At 40.6% G+C, this 20,352-nt stretch overlaps 1 protein-coding gene and 1 long non-coding RNA gene across 2 annotated transcripts in view; one reads left to right on the top strand and one right to left on the bottom strand.

Annotated features, from left to right (window-relative positions):
- LOC138068922 (uncharacterized) overlaps nt 1–20,352 on the bottom strand; it is a 60,730-nt gene that overhangs the window by 29,299 nt on the left and 11,079 nt on the right. The gene's annotated exons all lie outside the window — the stretch shown is intronic.
- CA12 (carbonic anhydrase 12) overlaps nt 1–20,352 on the top strand; it is a 31,980-nt gene that overhangs the window by 6,291 nt on the left and 5,337 nt on the right. The window contains exons 3-8 of the mRNA XM_009681630.2: nt 5,316–5,495; nt 8,049–8,191; nt 9,151–9,246; nt 11,480–11,543; nt 12,017–12,174; nt 13,122–13,248. Coding sequence (XP_009679925.2) covers nt 5,316–5,495; nt 8,049–8,191; nt 9,151–9,246; nt 11,480–11,543; nt 12,017–12,174; nt 13,122–13,248 — 768 coding nt within the window. The remainder of the gene's footprint in view (nt 1–5,315; nt 5,496–8,048; nt 8,192–9,150; nt 9,247–11,479; nt 11,544–12,016; nt 12,175–13,121; nt 13,249–20,352) is intronic.

Genomic DNA, 20,352 nt, shown 5'->3' with positions numbered 1-20,352 from the left:
AGCTTTAGTGAACGCTCCAGAGCATACCCACAATTTATTGTACAGCACCTGTACTTAATGGAGTAGTAGCGACAGCTACAGCCCTTGCTGACTCCTCTACCTCAAGCCGTCCTCTGGATACATATATGGAAGATATATGCTTATTGGATAAGTGTATGCAGAAAGGACCGAGCTCTGCCTGTGCTGCGAGCCTAACAGAAACCCCGGGGCCACGTTATTGTGGCAGGCAGCCCGGTCTCTCAGCCTTTGTGGCTAAATCCGCCTCAGACCCAAGCTCGCTGCAGCTACATAGCTTCCAGCTGGCTGAAAACTGGCAGAGTGCTCTGTGCAGCTGCAAAATACCACACAGACATTCCCGGTCTCACTGATACAGTGCATTTTATGACATCAGTTCACTTCAGCCTAAGAGATTTTGGATCCCCCATCAGAAGCTCAAGCAACACGAGTATTAACTAGTCATCAGTGCCTCTTTGCAACAACGGCATCATATAGACCTGGCTTTTTCTTTTTTTATCCAGCCAGGGCATGCCTCCTGGGGACAGAGACCGCTGTCATCCCTAGGGGAGCGTTTGGCTGCATCTCCTTCCAGTGCCAGGGCTGCGGGGCTTGCTGAAGGCTTAGGCATGCAGAAAGCTAAAAAGTGTCGAAGGAGATGATAGGATAGAGACACGCTGCTGCAGCGCTGAGGGTATTTCACTCAGCTCACTGTGGAGCTGGGCAGCAAGGCCGTCCAAAGAATTATTACTATTTTACTTACGGGCATCTTCTATAAAACAGCTATGAGGGCACAGCCACTGTCAGGGTTACTTACATCACAGTAAGTAACCCTTACGTCACGGCCCTGCGAGCTCAGGTAAACGGAGGCAGCTGACAAGCTGAATTTCAGCAACTAGGTCTGCAAGTGCAGTGCAGCAGGGAGCTGCAGGGGGAGCGGTGGTGGCAGGGGCGGGGGGGTCCAGCCTCCACCCATACTGACAGCTCTGCACCTTAGTCATTTACTCCAACAGCTGAATACTATGTTGGGTGGGTGGGACAGGCCCACGGCACGATTACTGCTCTGCTGACGCAGTCCTAGCAGGATCCTCAGGGAAACAAACATCATCTGAGATGCCTGGGCCTTCCCCTTTGCCATATCTGTTGTCACAAAAGGAAGAAATGAAATACTAAGATGTTTTTGCAATACTTCTCATGTAAATACCTTATGGGACTTGTAATACAGGCCAATCTGAATACAACCACATGTTATTATTTATTCAGCAGTGATCAGACAGAACCTTTGCAACAGAATGTTTTCACTGAATTCATTTCCACTGAATTTCTCTAAATGTGCTGGCACAGAAAAAGGAAAATCTGGTTCACAATCAATCATTTGTTTTCAGCAGAGCTGGCTCAGAGATGCCTTCCAGCTGTGTGGTTTATCTACCATGGAAATCTCAATTTCATATATGCAAACACAAGCTGCAGTGAGCTCAGCTCTTTCAGATAAGAGTTTTGAGGCACTAAAATGAGACTGTGACAAAAAGGCTGAATTTCTAGAAAAACTGGTTTTGTACCAAAAAAAAAAAAATTGTGTTGACTGAGCAGGAGTGGGACACAAGCAAGAACTGCCATAGCTTAGTGGCCTGAAGGTGGATTTGTGGGTGTGTGTCAGGGAAAGGATGACAGCTCTTCAAGATTAAGGTGCATTAAGACTGCAATAGCTACATCATTTTATTGTAACGCGTGAGCTTCCCTTCTGAACTGCTGATGTTGGTATGGAAGTTCCCATACTACCCTGCCAACTCCTAAAGGCATGCAATGCAGCCACAAATAGTACTAAAAAACTGTGTTGTACTTCATGCTGTGCTTTCCATTGGCTGGACTAGGCTTCTATCTTATGCATCAATTCAAAATTACCTACTGAATTACGAAGTGTCCAAACCAATGATATATATCAAAGTCTTTCTGGAAACCCACTACCTCACCAATGCACAGAAAAACAGATCTTTACAAAATTATTGGACTCTTATTACAATAAAGGCTTTTCATCAATTTTTCCTGACACTGCTGGTCTGTTTAATAAGTTATTTTGGCAATGCAGCACTATGCCATGAAACTCACAGCTTGCATAGGTGCTAACATTTTCTGTTATAATTGCTTTGATGACCATGAAGCGTTGTCTGGGAAGTGACATAAACTTCAAGCTTGTGAAATACATGAATGTGGCAAAAAGTTCTGAGTTCTATTTTGCAAATGCCTGTTTTCACAGAGACGCTCAGATAGCTAAGAAAGGTCAGCTAGATACACTGAAGGCATAAACTAAAGCCTGTCAGAGACAGTGGGGATGTTCTCATTCACCAACAGGGTGTCAATAGTTTGCTGCAGCCTTAGTGTCCTGGGAAGCGTTAAATTTCAGTTTCATTGTTTGTACTGAAGTGTATATCCCAGCATATATTTTCCTAGGAAATATGCTTGGAATATTTATATCCCATTATCTTAAAATTAATAGTACAGAATTTATGCTTTTCTGGATGGATCAGTGATTTGCCAAAACATACATAAAAGATAGTATCTATAATACCAACATAAGATTCATTAGCTTTTAGAAAGAATTTAAATAACTTGAAGATACCATGAAGATCTAAGAGGAGAGAAATTACAGTGATTGTCAGTCAACTGTAGCCAAACGTGTAAGTTACAGCAACATCAGACACTATTTATACTGAAAAGCACTGATTGAGTCTGCGTATCCACACTGCAATGTCATGTGCTAACCTGTCTTGAATAAACAGAAAGAGCTTTCCTGAGGAAGGAAGTTGGTCGTTGAGCACTAAAACTGAACTTGTAATTTCTGTCATATGCACTGCCTTTAAATCGGATTCTCCTCCTTTATTGCTATCCTTGGAAACTCTTTCATGTAAAAAAGCGAGTCTCCATTAATAATCTCCTAATCATTAATTTCCCTTTGGAAAATATCTGAACTCTCTTTGCCACTGATGACCTGATGTAAGATTAGATTCTGACATCCACAATTCAAGGAAGATGTTAAAACACTGGAGAGACTTCAAAGAAGCCACAAAAAATATTACAGATCTGGAAAAGAAGCTTTCCAACAAAAGACTCAAGGAACTCTTATCTATTTAGCTTAAGAGAAGCAAGTACTTATAACATCATCTATGTTGTAAGTATTTCCCTGAGGAGAACAAGTATGCTGACAGGAGTCTCTTCAATTACTAAGCAAAGGATAAAAAGCAGCCCCTCACTAAAGGTCAAAGCTAGATGAACTCGCATTAAAAGGTAAGCTGCTTTTAAGTGCTAGGGGAGTAATTACCCATTGGGCAGTTATGAAGTATCTTTTACATGCAATGCTTAAAACAAGATTGGATTTTTTTTTCTGATGAAAGATAAGGCCTCATTAAAGCAGAAATCCATTCCAGGGGGTCGAATGGCCTATGCTATACAGTTCAGGCCAGATGACCCCAAAAGACCCTCCTGCCTTAGAAAGAATCAAGATGAATCTTTAATGTTGGGGAGAAACAAAAGTTGCAAGTACCTCTTCTAACATTTAAATCCCAACAGTCTCAGCTTACAGCCTGAGAACAGCCGCTGGCTATTAATGTGTAATTAAATCAAAGGCGCAATGAACAATTTCTTGATATTATCTATTCGTTGTAGAGTCTACCTAGGGCAAAAGATTGTGATGAAGAAGTTTCACAAGAGTTTGAGCAAGCTACTGCAGGTCAAATTACCATACTACTTTTCATTTTTGCAAGTCAACTTTTCACTGTGAGTTGTGAGATATTGCTAGATAGAGCCAAACAGTTTGTATGATAAGGAGAAGGCTTGCTTCCTCTCCGTGATGTTCCCTTTGCCAACATGAAGTCACTTGTTTCAGCAGCTCTCTTCAGAAGGCAGGCATACCTGCATTAGTGTGCATATGCCTGCACTTGCACAGGAAAACGTCATTCCTGTCATCAAATATTCCAAATTCTGTCACACATCCGAACACAGGGGCCCAGCCGGCACCGTGACTGTCTTTGTTCTGCTGTTGCCTGTAAACACTTAGGCCTAACCTGGTGAGCTGTCCGGCCTGCACTTCTCAAAGAGTACAACCTAAAAGGCAGCTGAGACTGTCAAAAAATCAAAGGTCAGTAGGTGAATAATGAAATAAAAGAATGTAAAGCATAATTTGGGTTTTACAAATACCTGCATCTTTTGGAGCCCAAAGGGAATAGCACTGGCATCCCAGAACTCCATTTCCAACCACTGAAAGGGTTGGAAAAGGCAATAAACTCTTCCACATCGTTTCCTCACCTCGTGGTTTGGGAATAAGCAAAAATATAAAGGCCTAAAAATGCCTCTCTCTTATGGCAGTGCAAAATAAGACTAGCACTACTGAAGTTAGGGAGGTTAGACCAGGTCAGACACATAAACAAGTTCAAAGCTGCTTCCATTGTTCCTGCTGCACGCTGTCTGTTGCACCATCCCTTCTGGCTGAAGATAGGGATTTACTCGTCAGTTCACAGAGGACAAAGACAAACTCTTCAGATCAAAAGAAACATAACTAGGCCACTGCTGAAAGCCTTTGCAGAACTATAAGCAACTCTCAGGTAATTCTAAGGAATATCTATTTTAACTGTCACTGATGGGAAAATAGCCTTGCGTGCACTGGACCTATTAAAACTCAGTAACAAAAGTTTTTTCAAGTATTTAAAACCAAAAAATGTTCCTAGTTTTCTTCTAGGGAACAATCATTTTATGTATGTAGTACCTAAAGCTCTCTGAAGACTTTTCCTGCTATATGCATGACCATGTATGTAATGACTAATATGATTAATCTATCTAGCTATCATTAAGTTTATGTGAATTAAAGTTTTAATACAGTGGCATTTTTTATATTTTTATATTATAGTTTTATCATTGCTTTATGAAATTCAAATACATGAGAATTTGACTTTGATTGACCATGAGGGATGAAAATTGAAGGCAAAATGGAAAACTATGACTCAGGAATCTGTCTAGAAATTTGGTTTAAAGTGTCTCTATGTGAGATTTTTGCTGACACTTCCTCTGCCAGCAAATGCATCTTACCACAGTAATCTGGCCCTTTTCTACTTAGCAAGACACTGGAAATGATGAAATTGAGAAATGTAGAGGAGTAGAAAAACACCTTCAAGATTCAAAAAAGACTCCTTTCCCAAATTTTGGATAAAGGCTCAAACACAGGAGTTTTTAGATTAACTCTAGTAGTTCATCCCTGTCTGTTTTTTACTATATCTCAGGGAAGGTTCTGACGTCAAGGCTTGACAAACCTGTCTATTTGTTAATTTACACAGGTCCTGATGGAGAGAAAGCCTGGCCAAAGAAATATCCATTTTGTGGAGGAGTATCGCAGTCGCCGATAGATTTTCACAAAGATATTCTCCAGTACGATTCTAATCTCTTGCCTTTAGAATTCATAGGCTATAACGTGCCCTCCACGGACCAGTTTACATTGACCAATAATGGTCACTCAGGTAAGGAAGCTTAATGACAGTAAAAGATTGTGAAGGAAAGTAATTATCATAATTCTGTATTTCATGGATGAACTACTTTGATCAGCAGCTGAAATTAAGCTGAGATGGACGAAGCCTTTGCATCAGCATACGTACACCCTAGAGAACAGGCTACGGAAATCTGTCAATGTACTAAGTACAAATAGATTTGGCATAAGCAGAACTGAAAAACTATAGCTTTTAAATAAACTCTAGGCAGGTCACAGAATTAATTCCTGAGCTTTTGAAAGCTTTTCTTGTTACTTTGGTTCAAGTGCTCGGAAACAAAAACAGGCTTTGCAGTTTTGTTTAGAAAGAGATTAAACTGATAAAATATAGATGCAATGGCTCTTTGATATTCTAGTCTAATCAAAGCAGCTCGGTTGAATTTAGTGCAAAAATAAAATACAGTTAGAAGTACCATTCTCTTCCTTTGAGGTGGTACTGAAACCTCCTATAGTGGAGGATAAGACAGATAGAGTCATATGACATAAACATAATTGGAAATAGCTTACAAACATAGCCTCCACTGTAGTACCAAACCAAAAGCGTCCAGTATAGGAGAGAAAAGTAGAGAAGAGGCAATCTCATAAAGGTCTATGATATCTAACGTATCAACACAACATACAATACCAATAAGCTAGTTCCACCATTTTTTTCTTCTGGAAACATTTGAAGACCTACAAACAAGAACAGGTAGAAAGCTCTCCTTCTGTGTATCCTCCTCTATTGCAAAGGCCTCGGAAGAACCTGTGTCATGAAATGGCCTCTGCCCTTCCCTAGCATGCCTTGTTGAAAGCTGCTCAACAGGCAAACTTTTCTTTTTTTCTCACTCTTTCAGTGGGGTAAACCTGCTCTGTACAACATCATGAGCCCATTCATCAGGTAAGGACTAATCTCTTAGGGCATGGTTCCTGGTTTTCCTCATCTTGAGCAATTTCTCCACAAAACCAGGTTGCTTTAGACTAGTAATACTGAAAGAAACGGAAAGTCTGGAATACTCTTTCTTTGGGAATCTCCTTTTCCTAAGAGCCTCTCTTAGTCCTTAGTGAAAGATTGTACTGTCATAGTTAAACATATTAGGCCAATGCAAGTCATCCCTAGGCAGAGCAGGAAGCATCATCACTGTGGCCTTTAAAGGTACCAGAGAGCAGGTGGGAACAACAGCACAACCCTGAGAGCCTGTCCCCTGTCATACAGTCACACAGGAAAAAACAAATTCCTCCCAGAGCCTAGGTCACTAAGATTTTCAGATTTTTTTTTCCCCAACACCAGAAATTCAGTCACTTCCAAATAAAAGCCAAGACAAAAATAGATCCACCCTCAGTAAATCTGGCTTCCTAAAACTGGAATTTGCTTCTCAGGTAAGTGCCCTCCTGGGAGGCAGGGAACGTGTGACCCCCCTCTCACCAGAAAACTCACTCAGATACCATTGCTTGATTGCTCTGAATAACGAGCATCGGTTCTGCTGGAGTGATCGTTACACCACCTGCTGTTAGCTTCTCTTACGGCTAGAGAGGAAATCAGTAGGATATGTAGAGCTCTGCGATCAGTCATTCCTATGTGCAGTCAATGTGCTTCACAGCCAGCTACAATTATCTGCTTCAGCCACACTGAAAACAGTAGAGCTCAATAAAAGCTCTTTAATATTAGCTGAAAAATATGTATGTATGTCAGCAGCTGCTCCTTTATTAAGGCTTTGGGCCTCATTTCCCCTGCAAAACATGCCTGGGACATTCCAGAAAGAAAATATATTCACATGGGAAACCAGTAAAGGTAAATTGCTAAGAAATTGCTTTATTCTTCACGTAAAGTATTCTTTACATACTTGCTTTATGAAGTACCAAACTTCTCCAGAACAAACAGTGAAAAGAGAACAAGTTAGTTGCTTTTCTAGCACAATTTCTACACAAAAAATAAGCTAGCCTGCCTTCCCTGCTGAAGAGCATTAGTGAGCAGAAAGGAGGGTAGCGTATACAACAGCCCCCGCCCCCCATGTCAAGAGAAGATATGCTAATTCTTATGGCCATTTATTTTTTTTTCCAAAGGCTCCTAAAAGAAGATTAAAAGGGAAAAGAACTCAATTGATCAGCGTTTAAAAATACCAGAGCAAATATTGGCTTATTAAGCCATTTTTTTACCATAACAAGGGACTAGAAGGAAGGCACGTGAGCCTAAGCTTTGCTTCAATACTTCGATAACTGTCTCTTTAATAGGACTGAGAAGAATTTTACATTCTTGAGGGAAGAGAAAGAATTCCAGTGGCAACGGCTCTCACACTTAATTCCTTTAGTTTAAGAGAACAGAAAAATGGAATATTTTAAACTCTCCTGAATTGCCCAGAAAGCCTTAAAGATAACTAAAATGTTTATCTCCTACTGCAGACGGAGATGGATTCCAAGTTAAGAATCGAATAGCTTATTCTGCTCTGTCCATTCTCCGTATGTAATACAGTTTAGACACAGTAGTTCTATGCGCCCAGTGCTTAAAAGCTGCGGTGTAATCTCTTCTTGTCTGGTTTTGGTCTGCTTACAGTGAAAATGTATCTGTCACCTACTATGTACATCAGAAACCTCCCTTTCGAATACGCTGCATCTCAGCTCCACCTACACTGGGGCAACAGAAACAAGTCAGAAGGCTCGGAGCACACCATCGCTGGGAAGCATTTTGCAGCAGAGGTAGGACGAGCTCCGATCAGCGAACCGGGCAAAGAAGGTTGGGCAAGTCCCACTGTTTCAAAGTGGGACCCTTACCTTTGGTATATGACCGTAAAAGGCTGCAAGGTCCTCATCCAGGTATTATAATCTGGATATATACTAAAAACCTGCTGCACTGTGCATTGGGAAGAGGATGGGCTCCCAGGTACTTTCATGAGTTTTCATGTACTTTCAGGGAGTTAGAATCTAGGTTTTAAACTTAGGGCTGGCCCTGAGTCACTGAGCAATTTTAAGCAAATTGCTAGATGTTTGCCCCCTTGGTTCTTCTCTGCAAAACAAGGATAGCGCTTGGCTGCACAGCATTGGCTCGCCTGGGCTTAAACGACATTTGGAAATGTTTTCCCTTTACCTTTACTCACTTTCTACTACCCAGCAAAGAACTATTTGACAGGTCTTTTTCATTTCCACTTTTTCTAACCCTAAATTAAGGATCTAGGAATAGACTTGGAAAAGCAGCACCTATTGGATGTTTATGCCAAATGATTAAATGAGAAATCATTCAGTCAGAGTCACTTCATTGCATAGGAGCCCTTCAGGAATCTGCTTCTTCTCCAGTTATATTTAACACCAGTTTTGGCATTCTGAATATCACAGAGCCCCAAGAGTATCAAGGTGCTACTTTTTAAAAAAAAATTTACTAGTACTGGTAATACAATCGACATGGCTTAAAACTGAAGTGATCCTCTTTTTACCCCATCACGTAGAGGAGGGATAACTCAGCTAGGAAGGCACTAGCAGAGGCACTTCCAGGACATGCTGCTTTTCTTTAGAAGGCATCTTGCCACTCCTGCCCGGAAACCATAAAGAAACGATGGTATCGTCTTCGTGCGAGACGACTGCACTGGTCTTTCTCAGTAAGTGAAACAGAAGTGTTACCAGCCCCCAGGGGCTACCATAATATCATATCTCCTTCTTTGCAGCTGCATATCGTACATTACAACTCTGAGAAATATCCGGATATAGCAGCAGCAATGGACAAAGCGGATGGGTTGGCAGTTCTGGCTATTCTTCTTGAGGTAGGATGTAGGGCTTTTTTATTTTTGAATACACTTTTGATCATTAGTTAAGGCACCAGAGATTTTTAGAGTACAAAATTCCCTAGATTAACTAAAAGTGATGGTGCTGAATACGTTTTCTTCCTTTTCTATTTCACAAAAAGGGGCCAGATTCCATCAGCACATATATAAATGGGCACAAACAAAGGAAAAGAATAATTCTGAATATTTTCCAGCATTTTTCAGCAAATTAACTTCAGACATGCTAAATCCACTTTTAAATTCATTTACAAACTAAGGATTGGTAGCTTACTTATCAAATAATAGATGGCAGTGAATTTCAAAGTCACGTATTTAAAACTGCCTGTCGGAGCATGAAGCAGTTTAACACAGCAGAGATGCAACCCTCGCTCCGGCAACCATACGCAATTAGGATGTGTCCCAGAGCTGCAGGTCATGCACTTCCCAGGTTCTTTCTTTGAATCACATATTCCAGTAGCGATGTAAAATTTACAAACACAAACTCAGTGCCTGTTTTTAAAATGACAGACGGACAGGTTTCCAATTTTCCCTTCTAAAGCCCCACATCCATCAGCTTATCTGAAGAAACAATTCTGACAAGCTTATAAATACATAATTTTCTTTCTTCTTGAAAACTCCTCAATAAGCTTTACAACAAAGCTACTGGTAAAACTGGAATATTTTCCACTTTTTACCTAAGGCCTGAAAGTACCTAGTTTTCACATTTCCATTGATTGGAAAGTGAAAATGTTTCAGGATACGGGCAGTTTCCACAACAACAACAACGACAACGACAACAACAACAACGACAACAACAACAACGACAACGACAACAACAATGACAGAGAGAGGAAAAAAATTGAAAAACAATTTTTTTGGAGATTGCTACAAAATAGTTTTAGGACCTTAACACCAGTTTTCAGACACTCATTGTTCCCAAGAATGAACTCTCAGGTAAAGCATGGTGGGTGGAAGGGGGGGGGCAGAAAAAAGTGCCTTTTTCTATAATTCTTTTGTCCTTTTTCTAAACGGAGGACAGATTTGCTCAGCCCTGCTCCGAAGTTAGCCACCCAGGCCGGAAGAGTGCTGTCTGACAATCGCAGCTAATACACGTAGCTCACACATCTAATACAGAGCGGGTGGGCACAGAACAGTCTGGTATCAAACAGCTCCTAAAACAATACCAGAAGGAATAAGTGTGAAAAAACAGCTGTGCCAAGGGCTTTATCAGCGTTGGCTGGGAACTGGCCCAGGTCCCGTGCAGGACACACGTGTCCCAGCTCGCCGACAGAGCTCCAGTGTGAATGGGTATCATCCAAGCCCACCTCCTGGCAGTTCTAAGGCTCTGACAACAATTTTGTGTCAAATTTTCATTCCCTTGGAAGTCATAGCTGTGAAAAGTTTCAGAGTAGCGCATATTATCCCGGGAAAGAACATCAGGATTCTGTCCCCCCTCCAACTGTTGGTGTTTAAAATCAAGTAAGGGAATGTTGCTAAGTCTGGAGATTAGGTCTTTGAAGAACTTTCTGACAGTCGGTGGCTTTTAAAGTTGGTTTAAGGACACCAGTTTACTATGCTCGGTTGTCAGAGGAGTTGCTAAACACCAACTCCAGAGAATTCATATAAAAAGGCATTGATCATTAAACTCAAAAACTGCTGGGAGAAGTTGAAAAACACAGTCTTGCTAGAGAGTTGAGTTGTAGCCCTTGCCAGAGGCCCTGTGGTGCCCAATAGCATCATTCTTTATCTTCCGGAACTGTGAGGAGCAGCAGACTAATAAATGTTTGTGGGTGGAAAACTGTGGCTTTGACCAGAAACCAGTGGATGACCTGAGAAGCCTGTCTGCAGAGAACTCGGCTCTTACAGGAAAAGGCTTTTCTTCATGCTCACAGCGTCCTGAACAGGCAAAGGCAGACAGGTCTTTCAAGTGCACACGAGAGGTCTACGCTGTAATCGTTCAGGCATCATTATGACAGTGCGCTAGAGTAACATGTTAAAGCAGCTCTAATATCCACAGAGCATTAAGCATACTGTTGGGATTCTGGGAATAGTATTAATGTTTTGGGTAAAAAGAGGAATTAGGCCCTGCTAGTACATTCGTATCTGGACAGTGGAAACATTTCCCTTACGGTAGAGTTGTTCATCAAATGCTGTTATCTGTTGTGTGTGGAAGCAAAGATTTGTATTCAGACTGCGGTGATTTGCACAGCTGTTAATGGTCTGCTTATTACAGATAGGACCTTTCAACCCATCCTATGAAAAGATCTTCAGGCATTTCCGGAATGTGAAATACAAGGGTGAGTGGCTATAAACCGGCTACGGATTGAGAGTGGCTAAGAGTATCCAGTATCACCCCGAGGGGGTTGAAGAAACAGTCCAGAAGTCCCAGGCAAACCTCTGTCATAAACTCCAGACTGCTTAAAATTCAGTGCATTTCTGTGAAGAGCATATTGCTAGCATGAGACAAACGCATAGCACCACGAGTTTCTGACTGGCCCTTATTTCTTGCATATGGTGTCGTTTGGCTGACATGGCCACAGTTTATGTTACAGGACTCTGATCTGGTATCTAGGATAAGATTTGTACAGGAAACCTAAAAAGCTGTATTTCCTTCTTTTACTGGGATAACCTCTGTTAAAATGTATTTTCTTTTCTCAGTGATATGACTGAATACATCATACTTATTAAAAAACAATTTCACTTCACTGGGACGAAACTACACAATCTGCAAAACAATGATACAGCATTTAACATAAATCCTCTATTTTAGATCAGATGGCCCAAGTTCCTGGTTTCAATATTCGAGAACTGCTTCCTGACAGACTGGATGAGTATTATCGCTACGAAGGATCCCTGACAACTCCTCCTTGCTACCCTAGCGTTCTCTGGACAGTTTTCCGACACCCTGTTAAAATTTCACAAGAACAGGCAAGTTTAAATATACCATGTGTTTTCCTTATTGGTGTTTACTAAGGAACAGTAAATGCATATTTTACTATCCTAGATTTTGCCTATGTTCTGATACCTATTAGTACTGTATCAGATTGAAAATCACAGTAAAGTGAGATTCTTTTCTGTTTTCACTCTGTACTTGCTTGCTGCTTTGAGTCTTTCCATGAGTCACTATCAGATGGCTTTGGCTCAAGTTTCATGGCTGAACCCTATTCATCAAGCCTCTAAGTGCTACTTCAATCCTGACCAACTCAGGGATGATAGGTTGGGTAGATGTTAGTTTCTAAAAGCTTGTGATAGGTTATTGTCAAGTCCAAATCCCCCGGCTTTTCCCCAACACTTATTTTTGTGCTCGATTAATTTTTTTCATTCTCAGGTGGCCACTGATGAATAATATAGGCTATAAACTCCCAAATACTATCTTCCGATTGACCTAATTATAAACATAAGGGGAAAAATATTACCAAAATCTCTGACCAAATTAATATGTACTCCCTGTTATGGAAGTCCCTTTTTAACTTTGTCCACTCTGCCAGATCATGTCTTTACCAAAACAGGGAGTCCTTTCATGAAGCAGCTTTTAGTTCTGCTTGGGATTTAGACTCTGTTAGGGAGAACATGCTGCACAGGCCCACCGTGTTTTCTCTCCCCATCTGATTTTCCTAGAAGCCAATTATTACAGAAGGTTAATTTGATCAGAATGTAAACAAAATACAGGTATGCATTTGGAGATGTCACAGTCTACATATTATTCTGTATTTGGGCTCACAGGCCATGCAAAATTTTTAAGTACCATTTAATTTATGCTCTTCCTTTTGACTGTGATTTCAAACATCCACCCTCCATGAGTTTGATTCCTAGGATTGCACACCCACACTGCTTTTCCTGTGTTCTGGGAGCTGAACGGGTGCTTCTCTTTGCAGCTACTGGCACTGGAAACAGCCATGTATTGCACAGAGAGCGATGACCCAGAACCCCTGGAAATGGTTGATAACTTCCGCCACGTTCAGAAGTTTGATGAAAGACTGGTTTTTATCTCCTTCCATGAAGGTAAGTTGCATGAGTGTTTCTGTGTAAAGAAATAGCGCACCATGATTTGTGCGGACTTAAAATACTGAAGTGGCAGTCCCATTGCACTGCATTGCTGCAAAAACGTAGCAGCCTCTTTCCTGCAGTTCACTTTGCTGCCTTTTCTTCTCTTACTGCATTGCTGCATGGGCAACTCCATGAGCGTGAGGTATATGGAGAGTATGCAAAAAGTTTTGTTCCACAGAGGCTATCAGGTAAGCCAGTTCCAAGCATCCTTAGCGTTTTGATCAAAAGGGAAGGAGATAGGAGGAGGAAGACCAAGCTTGCCTTTGTCATGCCCAGTAGAAGAACAACTTCCTGTCACTCCAAACACTAACCTATTCTCTACAGCTGAAGTCTTTCAGTAAGTATAACAGTTTGAGCTAGCCTTGTTTTGAGCTAGCCAGTTATGTTTGCTGGTTCTCTGTAATTTCAGATTGCGATGCTTGAATGAGACTCTCTAGCTGTTTATAATGGTTGCGTGTGCCACCTACATTTCAGCAAAACACCTCTGCTCCAATATTTTGTTCACAGTAAGCGAGTGACAAGAGTCCTGCCGACAGAGGTAGGACTGGTCCCAGGAGAGGCTGCATGACATCAGTAACACTGATCTTGAAGATCTAAAGAAAGAGCAGGATTTTGCAACGTAGGCTACCAATGGCAAAAGCATAAGATCTGGCAAGACACAAGATCCCCCGAGGACACTGGGATCAACAGGAGTCTTTCCATTGACTTGCTGAAGCTCTGATGCAGGCTCCAATGCCTGCATTCATCCCATAAAGCTGCAGATTATACAGGAAGGTGCCTAACTTAGCTTAGCCTTAGCTGCTTCAAGCTCTCTTTTCAGTAAATGGGGAGAGATCTCCTGCCAGAGAAAGTCACTGGCTTTTAAACTACTGGGGTTTCACTTGATAAGAGCTAAAATAGCATCTTGAGTCAGGAAAGATTTCAGTCACTGAGATGCCAGGCTTAGTTTGGGCAGGATTCTTCTTATGCAGAACACACATTTAAAAGGAATCACAATTTTGCATTTCAGGGAGACTGTTTTGCAGGACATTACAGAGAATCAGAAAAGGTCCTTGAGGAGCTTGAAGCTGACAACTAAAAATAACTCATAACACTGGATTGTATGATCCACTGTTTTGGGTGAAAAAATTATCCATTTTATGAGGAAGACCTGATTTAAAAGCTTAATTATGCGGTGTAATACAATCACAATATTTAAAAATACATACCTTTTTTTTTTTTTTAATAAAAGCCTGTATCTGTGGTGGGGAGCTTTATTGTGCCTCAGTAGGCATTTGAGTATCTAGTTTGTGCAGGATATATTCTCCAATTGCTATGTTGTCTTGCAAAGAAAAGCTCTTAAGCAGAAGTTGTGAAGGTGGCACATACACTGGAGACAGATTAATCTAGACAAATCACTATGTGTTTTGAGACTGATCATAGAAGGTTTTTTTAAAGATGAAGAGACTTTGCAAAAAAAGATTGGCCAAACAGTAAACTTTCCACTTAATAAAACACTGTAGCGTACCATTTCAGCATTGTCTGGTAGTTTCTCTAGTGCTTAACTGAAAGAACAGAGAAAACCAGGAGGTGTCTATATTGGGAAATGTCACACAATAGCCACTGTGGGAACAGTTCTCCCCACAGGCATACTGCAAGTAGTATGTTCTTGCCCATTTCTCTCTGCGGACAAGCCCTTCTGTAAATATAAAGCTATAAAGCAGAAAAGTGAAAATTAAGAGATTGGCCAAAACAAACCCCAGACAAAACATCTCTCTAAAATCAGACACGATTTAGATTTGTTCCCAAAAGTTGGCAAATCTCTTTTCTCGAATTATCTGCATCAAAACTCCCAAGTTGAGCCGTGCGGAACATCAGCAGCATTTGGCCCTTAGCTGAAGCAAATCCCCACCTTTGGGATAAAACCCAGAGACAGTTCCAGAAGTCATTTTGTGGCTAGGGACCATTTCAATTCACATGGAAACATTTCTAAATCTTTCTAAAGTTTCCCATAGCAGAAACATAATTCTACCTCAAAGCTTCTCTTAAGTGCTTTCTTTGGAATTACTGCACATAACCTAGACAGTAATTATTTAAGTAGGTATGTTGCTGCTGTCCTTGCTACTGAAGCACATTTCTCTCATTGAGTTCTAATGATAATTTAGATCTTCATTTCTCTATATTTTTTTCTTGAGCAGACTGAATATATGGCTTGAACCACACGCCATGACTTCACAGTTTAATGACATTCTCCAGTTCTACATTTAAATCTCTGCATTTCACTGTCTCCAGGGCTCCAGCAACTAAGGCAGCATGTCTTAAACTGCTGCACCTCCTGACTTTATTTAATCAACCACTCTATCTGCAGAGTGCAACACAGCTGATTCTCAGGAAAAGCTTAAGGACCAGGTGCCGTCAAGAAGGCCGGGCTGATACTGATCTGTGCAACTCACGGAGCTCTCTGTGGCTTCAGTGCAGTTCACAGAGCTAAACTACCTCAGGGTCATGTAGGTCCCGTTTCTGGGCGCTCTGCAGAAGGCCGCTGATTTAAGCAAATCAGCCTACTTGTTAACATATGATAAGGCGCTGTAAATGTTACACTTGATGAGTCACGACTATGTGACTTTGTACCTTTTACTGAGCACCTTCTAGCTCAGGTTCTCAAAGCACCCTGCCTGCCAGTACGCAGCTTCCAGTGTGCAGTGGGAGGCCTGGAAACGTGACTTTCCCTAAAGTTTCCTTTATGTTAAATGCTGAGTGGAACAGAGCCCCACGGTCTGCCCTAAACCTTAGCGAGCTGTACCCCTGGCCAACAAACTTTACTTTTCAGGAACAGAAGAGAAGCCCATGACACCTATTCTTAGAACGACAAAGCATATCTGTGAAACACGCTGTGAGGCCAACCAGCATTGGGAAAGCCTGCCCTTAGCATAGCTACACTTCTGGTAGGCAAACTGCATTATACGATGTAAATACAATGTAAACATACATCGTAGAAATCTGAAAAATAACTGTCATCTTTTTTCCTACTTCTCTGAAGACAGAATGACCCAAACAGCTAGAGCCTTAATTCCCAGTCTTTGGGGAGAAAGAGAAACGGAAAAACAAATGCACACAATAAGCAACTCAGTGAGTCCACAGACCAGCCTGGAGAGTCTCGTCTATAGCAAGCGGAAACAGTTGAATTCAAACAAAAAGAACAATGATAAAATAAGAGACACAAGGTAAAGGCTCCAAAAAATGTCTAAGCAGACTGAGCATACCCGAGATAGTTCATGTAATGTTTTTATTTCACTGTGTAGTAGACGCTTAGCTTTATATTGCAAAGATAATAGGATTTAAGAAGATAGATTTAAGCATTCCCAAAAACACTAAGGCAAGTTTATCACTGAAGTCAACACATTTACACTGACTCCACCAGCCAAAAAAAATCAGGCCATATGCCTTATCATTCCACAGAACCTGTAAAACATTGATAGCCAATTTTTCTCTAAGGCAAACTTCATAAGCCTCTTCACAGAAAATCAGCTGGGGCCTTTGACTACTTTGAGATAATTAAGGCACTAAGTGCCATTCCCCATTATATATTGTATTTTTGCAGTAAGTCAAAATATTTATAAATAGAGGTATAAGCAATAATTAGAAAGCTATATTTTGCTCACATTAGGTAACAAAAAAAAAAAAAAAAGAAGGGAGTTCCTAAGCCAACTCTAAGCTATATTCAAAATGATACCACACAGGAGAAAATGTCTTTAAGCCTACACATGATAGCAGGGTAGACTTTTGCCATCCTCAGTCTTTGAAGTACTCCACGCCCTCCCTCTTTTTAAAATCAGAAGTGCCCACACTGGTATTTCAAACACCACAACGTTTTGGTGTTAAATTTCCAAGTTCTGGATCTCTTCTGATGAAGGTTAGCAACATCTACCTCTCTCATGGCCGCATACAGCTTCAAATTTCAAATACACCATGAGTTAGAGAATTAATTCAGGCCACTTGTACCGCAAATAGCCAAGCTGCTTTCATCTTCCATCCTCATTGGGGAAGGCGGGAAGGCTTTCAGCCCAGCTACCTCAGAGGAGAAGTCCTCAGGTCTAGGAAGCCTGTTGAGACTGCAGTGCAGAGCACTGTAAGCATACACAATAGCTATGACTGTACTCTTTACATTTCTCTATACTTTCCCCTGTACATTCTTATCTCTTTGCCATGTATTTATTCAGCTAATTCCACTGCAAACTAAAAGAGACTCAACAGTTATAGGCAGAATCTTTCACTTGGAAGATACCAGCTTGAATTCTTCTCTTTTGGCCAAAATTGCCACTGCCTCCCCTCAGGGGACTCTGATGTACAAGAGACAGCATCTTCTCTTCTCAGCTGATCCCAGCTGAGCCAGGCTCATCTCTAGTCTCACAGCAGCTCTCAGCATTTCACACTGGAGCTTCCTATCAGCTACAGCTTTGGTCATCTGGCAACTGTGCAAGCGGAGCCAGGGTATTCTTACAGGGATTCTGTCATTACAAATACAGCACAACTTGTCAGGATGCTTTGCCAATTATAATCAGCACTGAGGTTTCCTATCAACAGAGAAGACTGTGTCTTCATTTACCTTACAGTACCACATGCATGATCCGTTCTGCAATTTTCACTTCCACAGGTTTTTTTTTCCTTTTGAGAATTTTTCCCAGAATGAAAAGAAAAAAAGTTATATTTATTTAATGGTGTGTATAAAGTCACTAAAATGTTGCAGGGAAGCTATGAAGCAAGTTGCAATACTTACATTTACTTTTAACTTTTTTTTAGGAAAATAAATTCTCCCAAAAAATCAAAAACAAAATCTAAAAACTAGATTCCTATGTTCACTTATCCGTTTAACGTACACACAGTTTTTTAACCCACTTTCTTGAGGTTGTTAAATAGAAACAATAAAATCCTGGTTTTAGTGATGCCAACTGTGCTATCAACTTCAGTGGATCCAGGATTTCACAGAGGAAGTGTTAATTCTCAGTAGAGATGCACAACAGGTGTTTTCTGACACAGCTAGTGAATTTTTAAGTGCAATGTTTCATGGAAAACTCACACTCAGCATTATTGCTAATAGTAAGAGCTAAACAAGAAAATCTGCCATGTTATATTTTCAGTTTTGCCTCACTAACATTTGACTTGGACTGTCTGGTCTAAAATCTGAGAACGTTCACATGGTTCACATTGAGTAGCAGAGACTCAACTACCCAATTATATATGCAAATAGCTGCCTGGATAGCCAAAATGATATGAGGGACAATCAACCTCAAATCATGAGACAAGAAGTGAATGTTTGGCCTTTACTATCCATCGCTTTTGTTTTAAGCTTTCCAAAATCAAAGGCAGCCGGGTCTTTCAAGCACACATGAGAGGCCTACACTGTGACTGTTATGGCATCATTATGTCTAAACGCTGTCCTGGCAACAAACTGCAAACTAAAATCTGTTTTGCACTGTTTTTGTGGGCTGTGCTAAAACATACTACAAGGAATTCACACACTACATTTGCGCTTCAGCAACATGTGCACAGACGGCTATTAGTTTATATGTAAGTATCAGGTGTTTCTTTAATCTCTGTTTTAACTCTGATATTTCAGGATAATATTTTTTCAGGTGAAATTAGATGCTGCTGTGCGTTCAGAAACCTACACTAAAGCATCTCCATTAAATCACTTCTTTTTTATGCTAATCTTCTGCTAATTACTTCCTGCAGTTACGGGAAGCATAGAAAGGCTTTTTGTGCTTATCTGGAATATGTTTCTGCTTTCATTGTCATTGTTTCCATTTTGCCTTTTTATTTATTTGCTGCCAAACGCATCTTATCCTCTTGTTGACTATGTTCCCATTACTAGCAGTAGACAATATCTAAGTCTAAGGTAGTTCACCCTAGTTTCACCCTTCTTCTGTTTAAAACTGCCATTCCTGATCTTGAATTACTGCTGAGAGAAAAGTTATTCTGCTCCGTTCTCTCTTCTCTAATTTTTCTTTGTTCATTGTTTGGAACCAAGTTTCAAGGTCTGACTAGAACATAGTCTTAAATTTACCTCTTTTCTAGAACAAAAGACAGAGAGTACCTTTGGGTACCAAACTTTTGTGTTAGTCTGCACCAGTGCATATGTTAATGAAAAATGAGATCTTGCCCTTTCTGAAGGATCATCGTTACCTTTCTGCTATGCATGAGTAATCTCTGTTCACATGTTGTTCTCTGCAGTAAGCAATCATTTGTATATTATATAATATGTAGAATTCACATACAAGGCATACACAAGTCACATTTAGGATTTTGCCAGTCCTGCACTTTGATTTCTCATTGTATACTATGAAAAAGCCATAGTCATAACATTCTAACCTATTTTCGTGCCTCTTACCAAGTCCCCATGCCACTACTTGCGGGGTATCATGGTTATAAAACAATGCCTCAATTTGATATCATTTTTAAATGAGAACTACATTCGTAATAAAAGATAGATTCTAACCAAAATAGGTGAGAAAATTACCAGTAAGTTTACCAAATCATCATCAACCATTCTTAATAGCCATGTGAGTAATATACAAACTGGTATTAGTTGTGCAACAATATTCTGACTAAAGTAAAAGATGAACAAATGGTGAAACAGAAAAAGAAGCCATAAGGCAGCAATCTCAAGATCTCCGTTATGTTAATATCAGGAATCCTGCCCTACTGATGTCTGTTTTTTAATGCTTGTATTTGTTTCTTTGGTAGTTTTCAGGAGAATCTAGATAATGACCGCACAGGAAGCTGAGAGAGTGCTGAGAATGCTAGGACATCTCAATAGAGGCCCCGCGTAGCTGGCCTGGACAAACTTAGCTCATTTTCCCAGTTCCTAGGCAGGTGTACTTGATGTTTTCTTGGAGGTGCAGCACAAATTCTTGCTAGTTTAAGCTATTCTTCCTCCAAAGTTACTTCAAATGAGGTGCTTCCAGGAAGACTGAAAGGCACATCACTATACTTCCTACTGCTTCATACTTTTGTGAATCAGTCGGCTAGAAACATCCTTCCCCCAGAGCACGTTTTTGTATGACCAGGAAGAGGGCTGTG

Source organism: Struthio camelus, chromosome 12 (genome assembly GCF_040807025.1).
Source record: "Struthio camelus isolate bStrCam1 chromosome 12, bStrCam1.hap1, whole genome shotgun sequence".
In the NCBI taxonomy this organism is placed as follows: Eukaryota; Metazoa; Chordata; class Aves; order Struthioniformes; family Struthionidae; genus Struthio; species Struthio camelus.
The sequence above is the reverse complement of the archived record's forward strand: the minus strand, read 5'-3'. Positions and strand labels throughout refer to the sequence as shown.